Genomic DNA, 17,475 nt, shown 5'->3' with positions numbered 1-17,475 from the left:
ATGTTTTGGGGCTGTCGCTAGGCAACACAGACTTTCAACTCCCTCCAAAGGTTTTCTATGGGGTTGACATCTGGAGACTGGCTAGGCCACTCCAGGACCTTGAAATGCTTCTTACGAAACCACTCCTTCGCTGCCCGGGCGGTATGTTTGGGATCATTGTCATGTTGGAAGACCCAGCCACGTTTCATCTTCAATGCCCTTGCTGATGGAAGGAGGTTTGCACTCAAAATCTCACGATACATGGCCCCATTCATTCTGTACATGGATCAGTAGTCCTGGTCCCTTTGTGGAGAAACAGCCCCAAAGCATGATGTTGCCACCCCCATGCTTCACAGTAGGTATGGTGTTCTTTGGATGCAACTCAGCATTCTCTCTCCTGCAAACACGACGAGTTGTGTTTCTACCAAACAGTTCTATTTTGGTTTCATCTGACCATATGACATTCTCCCAATCCTCTTCTGGATCATCCAAATGCTCTCTAGCCAACTTCAGACGGGCCCGGACATGTACTGGCTTAAGCAGGGGGACACGTCTGGCACTGCAGGATCTGAGTCCCTGGCAGCATAGTGTGTTACTGATGGTAGCCTTTGTTACGTTGGTCCCAGCTCTCTGCAGGTCATTCACTAGGTCCCCCGTGTGGTCCTGGGATTTTTGCTCACCGTTCTTGTGATCATTTTGACCCCACAGGGTGAGATCTTGCGTGGAGCCCCAGATCGAGGGAGATTATCAGTGGTCTTGTATGTCTTCCATTTTCTGATTATTGCTCCCACAGTTGATTTGTTCACACCAAGCTGCTTGCCTATTGCAGATTCAGTCTTCCCAGCCTGGTGCAGGTCTACAATTTTGTTTCTGGTGTCCTTCGACAGCTCTTTGGTCTTCACCACAGTGGAGTTTGGAGTGTGACTGTTTGAGGTTGTGGACAGGTGTCTTTTATACTGATAACAAGTTCAAACAGGTGCCATTGATACAGGTAATGAGTGCAGGACAGAGGAGTATCTTAAAGAAGAAGGTACAGGTCTGTGAGAGCCAGAAATCTTGCTTGTTTGTAGGTGACCAAATACTTATTTTCCACCATAATTTGCAAATAAATTCTTTCCAAATCAGCCAATGTGATTGTCTGGATTTTTTTCCTCATTTTGTCTCATAGTTGAGGTCTACCTATGATGCCAATTACAGGCCTATCTCATCTTTTTAAGTGGGAGAACTTGCACAATTGGTGGCTGACTAAATACTTTTTTGCCCCACTGTATACTGTATTTTAAAGCTCTCTACAGAGTCAGATACAGTAAATACACAGATAAGGTACATATAAGGGAGTTGTTTTACCTACCAAAAGGTTTATATTTCTGTCCATCCAGTCCTGAGATTTATACCGATCAGTCATAACTTTATGACCACCTGCCTAATAATGAGTAGGCTCCCCTTCTGCTGCCAAAACAGCCCTGACCCCTTGAGGCCTGGAAGTCCCTAGACCTCTGAAGGTATGCTCTGGTATCTGGCAATAAGCTATCAGTAGCAGATCTTTTAAAATGATTGCAATTTTTTTTTAATAATAAACATTTTATACTTACCTTCCCTGTGCAATAGAATTGTTCACACAATAGAGCTTTCTTTTGTTGGTATTTAATCACCACTGGGTTTTTTTTTTGCTAAATAAATTAAAAAAGACCGGAAATTGTGGAAAAAAAAAGTTTTTCTTAATTTCTGTTATATAATTTAGCAAATAATCGTTCTTCATAAATTTAGGCCAAAATGTATTCTGCTACTTTTTTGGTGAAAGTAACCCAACTTAGTGTATAATATTTAATCAGTAGGAAAGTTATAGAGTTGTGCTGAAAAGTTTGCATACCCTTGGAGAATTGGCAACATACAGTGCCTTGAAAAAGTATTCATTGACATTTTCCACATTTTGTCATGTTACAACCAAAAACGTAAATGTGTTTTATTGGGATTTTATATGATAGACCAACACAAAGAGGCACATAATTGGAAGGAAAATGATAAGTGCTTTTCAAAATTTTTTACAAATAAATATCTGAAAGGTGTGGCATGCATTTGTTTTCAGCCCCCTTTACTCTGTTTACTAATTAGGTGACTTCTGAAGGCAATTGATTCCACTAGATTTTAGTTAGGGTTATCAGAGTACATCTGTGTGTCATTTAATCTCAATATAAATACAGCTGTTCTGTGAAAGCCCTCTTTGGTTTGTTAGAGAACATTAGTGAACAAACAGTGTCATGAAAGCCAAGGAACACAACAGACAGGTCAGAAGTAAAGTTGTGGAAAAGTTTAAAGCAGGGTTGTAAAAAATATCTCAAGCTTTGAACATCTCACGTAGCACTGTTCAATCCATCATTCGAAAATGGAAAGAGTATGGCACAACTGCAAACCTACCAAGACATGGCCGTCCACCTAAACTGACAGGCCGGGCAAGGAGAGCATTAATCAGAGAAGCAGCCAAGAGGCCCATGGGAACTCTGGAGGAGCTGCAGAGAGCCACAGCTCAGGTGGGAGAATCTGTCCACAGGACAAATATTAGTCGTGCACTCCACAAATCTGGCCTTTATGGAAGAAAGGCAAAAAGAAAGTGAATGCTGAAAGAAAGCCTAAGAAGTCCCATTTGCAGTTTGCGAGAAGCCACATGGGGGACACTTTTTGGCCTAAAAGCAAAACGCTATGTGTGGCGGAAAACGAACACTGCACATCACCCTGAACACACCATCCCCACCGTGAAACATGGTGGCGGCAGCATCATGCTGTGGAGATGCTTTTTAGGGGAAGCTGGTCAGAATTGATGGGAAGATGGATTGAGTCAAATACAGGGCAATCTTAGAAGAAAACCTATTAGAGTCTGCAAAAGACTTGAGTGTAGGGCAGTGGTTCACCTTCCAGCAGGACAACGACCCTAAACATACAGCCAGAGCTACAATGGAATGGTTTGGATCAAAGCATATTTATGTGTTAGAATGCCCCAGTCAAAGTCCAGATCTAAATCTAATTGAGAATCTATGGCAAGACTGGAAAATTTCTGTTCACAGACGCTCTCCATCCAATCTGACAGAGCTTGAGATATTTTGCGAAGAAGAATGGGCAAAAAATTTCACTCTCTATGCAAAGCCAATAGAGACATAACCAAAAAAGACTTGCAACTGTAATTGACTCTGAGAGGCTGAATACAAATGCACACCACGCTTTTCAGATGTTTGAAAGAAATTTTTGAAAACCATTCATCATAGTCCTCTATGGAGGTGTCCGCTGACAACCTCCGGGCATCCGATCCAATCCTGTACACCAAAAACAGACAGATGGAGATCTGTTCCCCATCCGTCCAGTGATCGGATGACAGCCGAGTGGAAACGGACAAGGGGTCCGTTTCCATCCAACCGCCCCATGGAAGACAGAGGGCTTCATCTGTGTGTGCTCTGCAGCAGCGGAGCGGACACAGACCTGTCATCCGCCTGCTCAGTGGGGATCAGCGAAGAGATTCCCCCTCTGAGCAGGGGGATCTGCTGATGGGTCCGCCCCATCTGAAAGTGGCCTTATAGGACTCATATTCAACTGTAGGCCATGGGCAAAAGAATGGCACAATCATAAAACAAAACATGGCAACAAATAAACAAATGAAATGACCCCTATTCAAAAGTCTGCATACCCTTAGTCCTTAATACTGTGTATTCCCCCCTTTAGCATCAATGACAGCATGCAGTCTTTTGCAATAGTGGTCTATTACGCCTCAAATTCTTGCAGGCGGTATAGCTGCCCATTTGTTTTAGCAAAAATGCCTCCAGGCCATGAAAAGTCTTTGGTCTTTTTGCATGAACCGCACGTTTGAGAGTGGTTTGATGATATTAGCGTCAGGAGACTGTGATGGCCATTCCAAAACCTTCAGCTTATTCTGCTGTAACCACCGGAGGGTCAACTTGGCCTTGTGCTTGGGGTCATTGTCATGCTTGAAAGTCTAAAAGCATCCCATGTGCAGCTTTCGTGCAGAAAAATACAAATTGGCTGCCAGTATTTTCTGATAATATGCTACATTCATTTTGCCTTCAATTTTCTTAAGAATCATTTTGCCTTCAGAGCTCACGCACCCCCAAGACATCAGTGAGCCCCCACCATGCTTCACAGTGGGAATGGTATTCTTGTAGCTGTTGACCCCTCTCCAAACATGGCACTTATTGTTGACCATAAAGCTCTATTTTGGTCTTGTCACTCCAGGTTACAGTGTGCCAGAAGCTGTGAGGCATGTCATAATGTTGTCAAGTATATTGTAGCTGGTCTATTTTATGGCATTGACACAGCAAAGGCTTCTTTCTAGCAACTCAACCATGCAGCTCATCATATTGGGTTCCTTGAAACAACCACACTGCCCTTTTCCAGAGCAGCCTGTATGTTTCTCAAGGTTACCTCTGGGTTTTTCTTTCTATCCTAAACAATTCTTCTGGTAGTTGTGTTTGCAGTCTTTCTTGGTCTGCTTGACCTTGGCTTGGTATCAAGAGATCCCTGCATTTTTCACTTCTTCGTGAAGGAACAGCACTGACTGGCATATTAAAGAATTTGTATATCTTTTTATATCCTTTTCAATCTTTACAAAGTTCCATTATCTTGTTATGCACGTCTTTTGAAAGTGCTTTTCTGCTCCCTATAGCTCAGTTTCTAGCCTGCTTAGTGCATCCACGTGAGAGCTAACAAACTCATTGACTATTTATACACAGACACTAACTGCAATTTAAAAAGCCACAGATGTGGGAAATTAACTTTAATTGCCATTTTAGCTAGTGTGTGTCACCTTGTGAGTCTGTACCAGTGTTTCTCAACTCCAGTCCTCATGGACCCCCAACAGGTCATGTTTTCAGGATTTCCCTCAGATGAAACAGCTGTGGTAATTACTAAGGCAGTGAAACTGATCAAATCACCTGGGCAAAATAATGGAAATCCTGAAAACATGACCTGTTGGGGGTCCATGAGGACTGGAGTTGAGAAACACTGGTCTGTACCAAGGCCAAACATTCCAGGGTATATAAACTTTTGATCATGGCCATTTGGGTGATTTCTGCTATCTTTATTATTTAAAAAGGATCCAAACAACTATGTGGTGATAAATGGCTTCATATCATTATTGTTAAATAAACGACAGTTTTTGGCATGATCAGTAATAATTTCAATATCAAAATGTTGATTTCTGCCAGGGTATGCAAACTTTTCAGCACAACTGTATCTATATATCTGAAAATCGATCAATCCTGATGTACTGATCTCATTTTTTGAGGACCAAAAATGCCAGGGAAGTACAATTAACCCCAAATTAACCCTTTTTGGAAAGTAGAGGCATGGCAATTTTTTTGAAGTTGTCATTCTTTGAAAATAAAATCAGGTTTTTCTCAATATTTGTGATTTGCATACTGTGACTAGAGCAGCACAGTGTTACCAGAGTAACAAAGTACTACTCTGGGGAGGTGATCAGGCATATATTTTTTTTTTTTTTTTAACAATGATTGCTTATAGCTATGAAAAATCACTGATATAAGAAACCATTTTTTCTGAATGAAATTGATTAATTCAGTGTGTACTATTGTGATTAGCAACAGCTAATCACATGGTACATATGGGCTGAGATTGGCCATGTCTGTACTATATGATCACTTTGACCAATCAGAGATCAACACAATAGTACCCAATAGATGGCATGAATGGAAGCAATCCATTTTGTACAATTGTCATGTGATCTGCTGTGATTGGTCACAGCAGATCCCATGATGGGGACAGAGATTCCAGTTCATACGGTGGGTGACAGATAATGCCACAATGCTGCACGTTATGAGAAGGACATCATATAATTTCCACCGAGAATGGGAGAGCTCCTGCCCACCCATCATTTTACTATAGGCTGGGCAGATAGCGGTTAAGGTAAAAAAAAAAGTTTAGGATTTAGAACCACTAACTCCTGTAAGTTGTGGTGTGACCTCAATGGATTGGACTTGTTTTTCCAGCACATTCCACAAATGCTCAATTGGATTGAGATCTGGAAAATTGAGAAGGCATGTCAACACCTCAAACGCATTATTGTGTTCCTCAAACCATTTTTGCAGTGTGGCAGGTTGCATTATCCTGCTGAAAGAGGCCACTGCCTTCAGGGAATGCCATTTCCATGAAGAGGTGTACAGCAATGATGTTTAGGTAGGCAGTATGTGTCAAAATAACAATCAAAATGAACGGTAGGTTCAAGGTTTCCCAGTAGAACATTGTCCAAAGCATCACACTACCTCTGCCAGCTTGTCTTCTTCCCACGCTGCACTCCCAGCATCTCTTCCACAGGAAAGTGACACACATATATCCCCCCAATACTAAAACCCATGTGTGCAAGGCCACAAAATTGATTCAGTGTTGCTGCTAGTATCAATTAGAACAAAATGTCACAGCTGCTAGAGATATAGTTTACAATATTAAGAAAAAGTAATTTTATTTAGTTTTTGTTTTACATTTATGACATCATATTTTGACACAATGCAAAGTCCACCTGAACAAAGATCTAGATGAAAAACTCAGCTTGTGTTAAACAAAAAAAAATATATATAGTTTTCTATATGAGAAGCTTGCAGCAATCATGCCTGAACAGATGAATTGCAATATGTTAAAAAGTTAATCCGCCTGTTCTCAAACTGGCACAGGTTTCCCAAACCATTGGCACGGAAAGGGGTACTATAATGTGTATGTTAGATCAACATACTGTATATTAAAGCAGTAACCGGGCTGGGATGAACATGCCAAAAGAAAAAAAGAAAAAAAAAGGTACACTTGATAATGTAGGATTGAAGCAATGCTCTTGAAAAGCTCTAGCTAGCATAGGCTGAATGGTAATTTAGAACAACTTTAGCTTGGTTTATATACCAAGGCACGTTATAGCTTATATACAAAACATTAAAGATAAATACAGCATTGTTTAGAGTTTTTCAGCTTTTTTTTTTGTTTCTTTTTTTTATTTGCGAAAGAAGAGAATCCTTAAATAGCTATATAAAAAGGGACACATATTTACTCATGAAGGTGTTCTACTGGTAAGGAACAAAAGCCAGCAAAATGACTGAACTGCCATTTGTACCTTATACCACCACAGATACATTAACTGTCAGCTCATATAGTGGAGGAAACCATGCTGGGTTGGACCAAATTTCAGGGAGAATTTTATAAGTTTCAGCTAAATCACTGAGGTTTAGATGTCAGGCGGAATACTGGTCCAAACCACAAAATGGTTGCTTGCACTGGGAATGGAAATACAAATTGTCAATAGAATATTGAGCTACATTTATCGACATTTAGCATTGGTTTGAACTTAATTAATCCATAGATAACAGAAAGGAAAAAAAGAGACCATGTTCCACGATACAAAGTTACATTTCACTGCCACACACCATGCAGACACTAGGTAGCAGATCTTGAGTGGTTACAAAGTCTTAAAATTGATTAGAATAAAAAAACCCCTGTAAGCAAATGGATAAACTTAACTTCACCCAAAATGAACAGCAAAAAGATGTTTAGTAAAATTACACTTTTTATGTACCAAGAAAATCCACTAGAATTCAAAAAGCTTTAACAGTCCTACAGTGGCCTGGTCAAGGATGGAGGGGGTGTCACAGTCCCTCTTTTCTATTAAGGCCTTGTACATATGGGCTTTAGTGGTTTAAAGCGACAGTCAGCAGCCCTTATTAAGATCTGCATTTAACCTCCTCAAACTAGAGCTAAAGTTTTTTATTTTAAAGACTTCAACAAAGCAGTTTGAAGCTTGCTGAAAGCTTTGCAAAAGCTTGTTGTACATATTGCCCTCACATAACCCGAAGCCCAGTATGTGCAAAGCCTTAAAGAATACGTTCACGATTGGAACATGTTACACCTGTTTTTAGGGTAGAAAATGTAACATGTTCGGACCCCGATCCTCCCCTTGCCTGTGACAATGGGCAGGGGATCTTCTCATGCCGTTGTCACAATTTAAAACCAGTGTGGCCGTGCGGGGCTCAGTGTAGAACAATATGGATGTCACTCATACAACATCTGTGCTCAAGTTTTCCCTGCATCTTGTAACCTACCCATTTTAGATCTAAGGGCAGATGGATGTAAACTGACATACATCCATTTACATCCTATTACCTCTGTTCAGTCACATTTAGGCCTGAATAAATGGAAAGGATGCAAACTTTTTTTTTTTTTTTTCAGGACGCAGACTCACTCAGAGACACATCTCTCTACGTCCGCCAGCCCATAGACCACACTCAGCTTGTTTTTTCTCCATCTGCCTGAAAAGTTGACAGACTGATCTGATCAGAATGAAATTCATCTGAAAGGATCCTTAAAAGAAATAACTACCCTTCTCACCTATATTAGGACCCATTTACATCTGAATGTTGTTCAGGTCCTGTTTGCTGCATCTTCGATGTGGTTCCCAACAAAATACACTTTACACAGAGATCAACGATAATGACTGTGAAATGCATGCAATTGTGCCTAAAATGGGAAATGCACTGAATCTGAAATGTGCAGAGGGCCTTAGTGAGAGTTCTAACTTGCGATTAAGGCTACTATAATCCAGCTCCTGGGAACCATACATGTGTAGCATTGTGCACAGTGATATGCCAACTCCAAGAGTCACATGATGGCAGCTATAGGTGCATATTAGGGAACCCAAGCTGAGGTGGGTAAGAAGTGAATTGACTCATTTTAAAGGGGTTTCCACACTGCATAAGTATTAAGCCAGGGGTACCTTTTGAAGGGAATGTAAACGAGCCCTCACTGTGCTAGGTCCCTTTCACATGGGACATCTGTCCACTTACCTGCTAAGCACAGCACAGCAGACAGATGACAGGTATGTGTCCACTCCGCACATGCAGAAAGGACTTGGCCCGCTCTGCTCTAAGGGCCCTCTGATTTGATTTGCCCAGACAGAGGGGAAAAGAAACCCTTCCTTTTTTTTTTTTCTATTGGAGGTAGTCGGTAGTTGGGTGTAAATGGACACCGCTCCATAGAGGTGAATAGGAGGGTCCAATCAAGTCTGTATGAAAAAGTGACAGGTGGACCCAATCGTGTGAAAGGGGCCCAAGGCTGCTTTCACACTGACACTTTCCTGCACTTTGCCATAGACTTCTATTATATCTTGCAGGTGCAAGTAAAAGCGCGCTAAACCCACAGAATATAATAGAAGTCTATGGCTCATTGCAGCTAACCTGCAGGTACATCTGTGGATCAGCGTGAAAGTTGCCTAATAACCCTAAAAAAAAAAAAAAAAAAAAAGCTAATATGCCCATGTTATTTAGTAAATAATATGCGCATTGAAAAATAATCTGACTTTTTGCAGCTTCTGCCAGCTGAGTTCCTGTCCCAGGCAGAGTGATACCAAATGCACTTTGTCTGGGACAGGAGCTGGCTCTAGAGAGGAAGCATCAGCTTATGTGGCTCTGCTCCCTCTGCAGCTGCTTGCATCCTTCAGCAGGGCTTCCTTGTCAACCACCCGCGATCTGAGCTTGCTGTCCCAGAGCATGAGGTGGAGGGAATCATCAGAGAGCTCCTGTGGGCCGCTGGTTGAGCACCTCTGCATTAATTCTGTAGAATAAGTTGCTGATTCCCAACAGCTCACCACTACCTGGGATGCAAGAGAAGCAGATTTCCACTGTAGCAGTGAAGTGGAAATCATGTGTAAATAGGAATGGTTAAAAAAAAAAAAATGGCTATGGAGGGCAATCTGGGGAGTGTTACTTAAGAAAAACCTCTATTTTATATTGAACTTGGAAATCCTTTAAGGTACAAACAGGGCACTATATAGAGGGGTACTACAAGCAGAAATCCACACAACTTCAAATGAATATGATTTTCTACAAACAAGATGGATTACAGTGAAAAATATAGTGGTCTGCTGTATGGAGAGCATACTAAAAACCATTTACAGCACAGAGTGAACAAAACCATAAAAAGCATAACATATTTACTACATTTGTTAAACACAAGCTTTCCTAACACCACCTAAAAGAAAGTTGCTAGGTTTTATTTGTGCCTAGTCCTTAATGGTACACTGGTCAGCAGAGAAACAGGGTGGTGGCCACTGCTGAGCATGGTACAGTGCTAGTTTCCTGGCTGTCTGGCTTTAATACTACATAGTCATAAACCAGGAACAGGCACTCAGCAAATCAAAGTCAGTTCCTTTTCTATATACTGGTTTCTAGTCACTAAAACCAAAAGTGTCCACATAACATTGGTCAATTACAGCAACCAATATTTTTCCTAACAGGTTTCTGCTTAGTGACAAATTTGTATTATGTATAAAAGCAAATGGAATAGTACACTGCGATAACATTTTGCATGTCTTAATACTCGCAGGAAATATAGCTGAAGAACGGGTCACTAAAATTAACTTTAACGTGCACTTGTAGCCAACAATCTGGTTCAACAATATCATTTATTCACTGCATAAATACCTGTCCTTAAGAAAGAAAAAGTCATGTTCTGCAAAATACACTTTGGTATGTACAGTTATCAATTCCAAACACTATTGGAATGCCTTTACCATAAACTGAACATTCGCAAAGGTATTTCTGAAAAAGTAAAGTGCAATTCAGTAACCCATACCAAACAGTAAGGATTTTAAGTTTTTACAACTACCCAAATTCGGACTGGTTGCTATAAAGCAATGGGATTGATTTATTAAAGGCGAATATAAATACACTCTTCACTTTGCTAGTGAAGATGCAACTCTGCAAGGGAATCATCCCCAGAGCTTAGTGGATGTGGTGAAGCTTCCCTCTGCAAAGAATACCCAATCGCCTGCAAGGGAAATTACAAAAAATAAAAAGAAACAGCATTTGCTTGCACATGATTGGACAGTAGAAGTTAGCAGAATATCTCATTCACTAAGCTCGGGGGGGTGTTAATTCCTTTAGGCTAAGTTCACACTAGCTTTGTTAGCAAGTGTTGGACAGGCCTTTGGGAAGAGTTTTTATCTCTCCTCAAATGCCTATGAAAATTCTGCACATGGCAGCACACAGTGCTGTTCACACTGAGAAGTTAGGGTTGCGGAAAAATTGACGCCTCATGTCCAGTCAGGAGTTGAAGCCTCCCATTCAAGTCAACAGTGATGCTCCTCAAACGCCTGGCAGGCGTTTGCTGGGTGTTTTGGGAGGCATTTGCAGCGCGTTAATACCATTAAGCTTCATTATAGGCATTTATGTTGTGGTTTTAATGCTTGGCAAACACCTATCAAACTCCTCAAAATGCGCATAGGGAGTTTGGGGAGTGTTTGGTATTTGGGAAGCGTTTTTAACACTCACAAATGTCTGTCAAACACTATAGGGGCGTTTGGCAGGAGTTAGAAATTAGTCGAGTGTGAATGAGCCCTTACAGAGAAACTTTTCTTGCAAAACGAACAGTTTATTTGATTTTAAATCAAACCCATGGAGTAAATGCCCAACTGTATAAATGTTTAGAAACCATCACATTTGGAATTCCTGATATCATCCAGGCCAAGCCCTAAACCTGAAGAGCAATGATATCAATGTCATATGATGGTATGCCTTCATTGGGTATGAGGAGTGCACAAATTCAGAAACAGGGATCACTTGTTACATGTAACCTGAAAGCAAGTGTAATCTGTAAGGCAAAATGGAGCCTAAAATTTCATTATGTATTTCTGTAATCTGATCACTACGGACGTCCGCAGGCTCAGGATCTTTGTGTTTTACAGATTTACAGAAAAGGCTACATTAACTAGAAACCAAACACTAACAAATATAAACTGCTATATCGTATTTGGTACTCCACATGATAGAGAACTAAATGAATTCTAGGTAAAGATGTAGATTATAGATCACGTAAAGAAAAAGGGATGTGTAGTCTATATGTAATCTGCCATTTGGGGATGATCTTTGGGACCTAACATGAATATCTCCTCTTACATATTTCAACAAAGCAGCCACTTGGCTTTAAAAGAAACAGCTTTTTATATCCTACCCCAATAGGCATGGTCAAGTGGTACTCCAAATCTGCATAAAGCCAAATAAGCTCTGTTACAGAAGCCCCAGGGCCACTGGAGATTTCCCCAAAGACCTTTAACAACCTGGCAAGGAATCAAACTCTGCCCAAATCATTTCAAAAGTGGTTATTTTTGGTGGATGTGACCTTAAAAAAAAAAAAAAAAATGTAAAAATGCTACACAAGCCATTATGTAATTTGTTACAAAATTACATTTCCATTTAAATCTAACTGCTGTAATTTTTTAAAACTTAAAAAAAACTCAATGCTTCATAACCTGGAGATGGTTCTGAAAACAATTTGCCTACAGAATACCCCCATAAATGTAATTTTCTGCTTGTGTACTTGGCTCACTGATTTTCACCTATATCTGCACTAAGATACAAGACAAACTTTAGGCATCCCCAATTTCACTTTGGTGAAATACTGCCCAAAAGTTAACAGTTTGTAAAGAGATGCAGACCCTGCAGTTTTCCCCATCAGAGCAATACGAGCCCCTAGGTGATTGTGAGTGCAGGCTCCTCAATTCAGGAATCAGTCCGGAAAGGACATAGTGAGGCAAACAGATATTTATTCAAAAAAGAAAAAGGAAATCTGCAACAAATTTTGTTAAAATACTTGTAAAGTACTTTGGTCATGAAGGGGATTTTTTCCCTTATAGAAAATAAAGCTACACTTAAATTTTTAGACTAAATATTGTTGATGACAACCACTTAGAGGGAGTATGGGTGAAGAAGATGTTAAAGTGGAAAAGCAGGAATTTGTTTTTTTCCCAAACAGATTTGTACGGAGTAGGGAAGGGTTACAATCCTGCCCTACCATGTTTTACTGCTGTCTATGGCCCAACTAAGAGATTTCCCCTCACATCTAGTCTTCGTGGAAACACTGTCAGACAGGAAATGAGTGGACGTTGCACCATTCGAACACAATAGCAATACATTTTTTTAAATAGTAGAATGGAAAAGGCCAGAACCTCTGTTTATGTTTTATCCGTCTGTAGATTTGTTGGGTGTTTGGCTCACTTTCCATCAATGTGGTATGGTCTGTGAGACAGGTTAAAAAAACCCATAAAAATATAGTTTCCTTACCCTTTGAGAAACAATTATTAACAAATCTGTCACAAACAAATTCTGTGGCAGTCTCTCAGTACATAGGTTTAGTTCACTGCCCCAAAAACAAGTTTGTGAGGTCAGAATAGCTACGTCAACCAGAGAATAACCACACCGGTGTGACAGACATTTGTCAGCTTACTGAATGAATGTCATGAGAAACATGTAAACCATTTTTATTCTCCCACAATGCAGTCAGGTCATTGCACACTGTAGACCTGATGTGTGGACTTGCAGCAATACCGCTGAAAGGACAGGTCAAGTGTTCAGGTCTATGTTGTACAGCACAGTTAGGGCCTTTGCACAAAGTACATTTTTCAGCAGACACAATAGCTTCCGGGTGTCACAACTACTGACTGACATCCATTCATGTGTACATACAGTGTGCTTCTCAAAGGCAAAGCAGGTGATAGCAGACATCTGGTATGTGCCATGTTACTATGGATCTCAGTATGTGTGCATTCTAGTGTACTTTACTCTCACCTGTGTGCTTACCAAGGCACAGTGTTTTACGAGTTAAAAGAGGTAAAGACAGGCTGTATGAACACATGGATTGGTATCTACTAAGAGCATAGGCACCCGGGACACACAAAATTACCTGTGTGCAAAGGCCCTAAGGGGCACTCCATGTAATCATGTGCACCAGAGGGAGAACCAGGCAGTTGACTGCTGTTCCGCCAAAATATGTTGTAGTTGAAAAGAGACTACTGGGTAATTCCCACGGTTTCTGTATGACGCATCTGCAAACCACAAAGTCCTTTTCAGGCCTGTAACAAAAATCAGTTTAATATCCCAACAATAACCTAAAATATTACACTGTGAACAAAAGCCACTAAACAGTCACAAAATGATGTGCAAAACTGAAACAGTGCAATAAAAAGCAACATAAGTCTGGATTAAAATGAAAACCAAATGAACGTTTTCACTAGGTCAGTTGATAAGATGAATGTTTTACTTCATGACAAAAGCAGGACTAGAGCAGGTTTATTGTTACAGTCTCCAGAAAATTAGTTCTAATAAAACATGAAGCTCTGTTCTCCCTCCAATGTTCCATACATCTTGCAGCATCATATACACACTGTACATGAGTAAATATGATAAACACTGATTATACACAATTTCCTATCTACCAATATTTTAAAATTCAATTTTCTATTTTTAACTTGGCTCTTTACAGTTGTAGCCTATGAGTCCTATGCAAAACTGATAGACTGTGTGGGGCAAAGTTTTAGACGCAATAAATCTGCTAATGGTGTGCTCTGCCTTCTCCAGCAGAATATAGAGACAGACCTACTATAGATCAGCCTCAGAAGCCTGGCCGGGCTTCCACAGGAGAACCACTTTTGGGTGAAGCACTGGTATTGAGGCTAACCTACAGGAGGGTTTTAATGCAGACAATGAATCTGTGTCATATGCTGCCTAAAAGAAATTCGATGATATCCCCACTCAAGTCTATATTAGACTACTGGCAGTTGAAAAATTAGCACACATATACAACATGGAAACCTGAGCAATCCTTCAAAGCCTAGGTCAAAAAATACAATTATATATACATACACACAATATGTATATACATATATACACTAAGTAAACCGGTCAATGTGTAACATCTTGAAAAACCTTTGTCCTCAAATGTCTCTACACCAGGGCAGTCATATTTGTCCATTATATACATTCCATGCTTCCTGGGCAATAGTACTGCACAGTGACTATGCCTTACTATTCCACTCTATCAAGGGAAGTTTCTCAGATTACTCACTTATTAAAAACAGACTAGGTGATTTCTGCAAGATTTGGTTTTATTTCAGCAGTCCTTTATAGCAAGGGTGCTGACTGCCGACGGGGAGGGAGAATTTACACATCTGTAGATGAAATGGTAATGCAGCACATCAAGCATGCAAAAAGATGACAGTCACGTAAAAAAAGGACTTAAAATGTATACTCACTGCAATGTGTGTCTTTTAATGCCTATTACCCTTTCTGTTGTGACAATGCACCTGTTCTATGTGTGATGCATTGTGAATGGCACCCCAAAACATTGTATAGTAGAGCACCACAACATATATACGATATGCTGTGGTAAGCTGCAGGGTCATGAACATTTAAGAGCTAATGGGCCCTCAAACGTTTGTTGCATGTTGATATATATTACAATAAGTCGCTCAACAGGCAGTGACTTTTTGCAGTAAAAGTATAACAAGCTAAATGCATTATATTACTTCATTTTACGCTCCACTATAAGGCCTCCCGTGAGAGATCCAGATGCTGATACCAAGCGGCCACTTACCTTGTTCTTTGGCTTTGCTCTCTTGCTGGCCAGATCAACAAAATGTCACTTTATTGCCGTTTCCTTGCTAGCGAGTAAGGGTCTGCAGCACCCTGAGTTAGCAAGGGAGTGACGCCTATTGTTAGATGAAGTGGTTGCTGCACCTCAGTGATTCTGCCACTAGTGATGTGTTATACATCTGATGATACTGACAAAGTCCTCCAGCATAGGTCCATACAATCTTTTGTGCAGGAACTACAAGTCTTTCCTTGCTTGATCAAATAAAGACTGACGGAGCATGCTGAGCTCTGCAGATTACTAGGACTTGTATGTAAACAAGCAATTCGATAGCCCAGCAGCTGCCATCATGTCATCCACCAATACCACTAGATCTAAGATGAGGACACCAACTAGGATCTGTACTGCCTGTTTATTTTCCTCATAAGTTTTTCATCTGCACTGCCTTCTGGTTAACCATAACATGGCAATCTCCTTCATGCTTACATATATTGGTAGACAGAAAATAGGTATAATCAATGGTTTTATTGTTTCATTTTATGTCCCTTTGCACAGGTCACCACAGATCCGTGAATCCTACCTACACAAACCATTTAAAATACTATGAAAACGTCTTAGTGTCAATTCAGTTTTTTCTTTTTTTACTTAGGGGGGAACAAGACAACATTTAACAACCACAATCAAACCTATAAATCAAAAGCAAATGATACAGTATGAATACAATTTCAAAAATCTTCTTTAAAGTGAACATTGAAACTGGAGGAGGAGAAGAGAAGGTAAAAGTACAATAGCCTATGGACAAGAAACAGCCACTTCAGGCTCTTCACATGGAATGATCAGGCTCAACAGCACCCGCCTCCAGCTTGTTGTCCTCCCATATGAGACCCAGGTGATCCAGGCGTTGAATGTTGTGGTCCGATTTTAATGCCATTTGCCTGAAAAAAGAGATAGAGACAGTCATAAGACAGTTTGTCCAATATAGAATATATATTTTAGGTTGTATCCTGTGTAAAGTAAATCTAGACTGAAAAACACACAGTACATTAGGTTGGTATTGCTAGCCTCTCTGCAAAATACTATTTGGCTGATCTAGAGGCTTTACTACAGTGACCCAGGACAAGTTGGAAAACCAGGTGGGCTGTCTTTATGGATCTGAATGTTTGTTGCAGATTGGCAATTCCAATAGTAAGGGAGCGACAGCCAGGCAATTAGTATTTTAAGGAGGCAGTCAGCAATGGCAGACTTCATTTTTTAATTTGCCTATAACAGATTACACTTTAACATCGGCATTGTAATAGCAATACAAACAATATTTATTTTAGACAATCACAAGGTTACTTGAAAAATGTACTTTTATGTTACCTTCCATAAGTTCTGCCTGTCTGCTGGCTATTTATCTCTGCACAACTTTCTGGATTCCCTGCATGCTATGCTCCTTCTCTTCTGTGATTTTCAAATTAATGACTACATATCCCATGGTACCTTGCTGTCTACAAGCAGTGATTCCTGTGCCTGAAATTCCTCCTCTTAGCACCTTTGTAGTTCAGAAGGCAGGCTCTGTATAATGTGTGACACAGCAGTACCTATACACCAGGCATAGTGAATATGTGCAACAGAATTCAAGGAGGTAAATGTGTGGGGATCGTCACATATAAGTTTACAAACTTCAAGATTATTTAGATTAACCACTTGCACGCCTGAGAATTTACCCCCCCTCCCCGACCCGGACATTTTTGTTTGCGCTACGGTGCTGTATTACTTTAACTGACAATTGCGCAGTCATGCAACGCTGCACCCAAATAAAATTTACATCCTTTTTTTCCCACGAATTGAGTTTTCTTTCAGTTGTATTTGATCGCCTGTGAGGTTTTTATTTTTTGCGCTATATTAATATATTGCTATTAAACACGTCCAGTAAAAACATTTTTAAAAAAATCAACTTTCGCCATAAATTTTGGCCAAAATGTATTCTGCTACGTCTTTGCTAACAAAAAATCCCAATAAATGTAAATTATTTGGTTTACGCGAAAGTTATAGTGTTTACAAATGGTGGTATATACATACTGGGATTTTTTTTTTACT

General features: G+C 40.2%; 1 protein-coding gene across 1 annotated transcript in view; it reads right to left on the bottom strand.

Annotated features, from left to right (window-relative positions):
- Window positions 1-6,428: 6,428 nt before the first annotated feature.
- Window positions 6,429-17,475, bottom strand: part of RAB2A (RAB2A, member RAS oncogene family) — a 134,956-nt gene continuing 123,909 nt past the window's right edge. The window contains exon 8 of the mRNA XM_089685311.1: window positions 6,429-16,328. Within this exon, the coding sequence (XP_089541437.1) occupies window positions 16,236-16,328 (93 nt within the window). The 3' untranslated portion in view covers window positions 6,429-16,235. The remainder of the gene's footprint in view (window positions 16,329-17,475) is intronic.

This window comes from Staurois parvus, unplaced genomic scaffold (genome assembly GCF_062004578.1).
Source record: "Staurois parvus isolate SC_StPar_1 unplaced genomic scaffold, SC_StPar_1.0 ptg000371l, whole genome shotgun sequence".
In the NCBI taxonomy this organism is placed as follows: Eukaryota; Metazoa; Chordata; class Amphibia; order Anura; family Ranidae; genus Staurois; species Staurois parvus.
The sequence above is the reverse complement of the archived record's forward strand: the minus strand, read 5'-3'. Positions and strand labels throughout refer to the sequence as shown.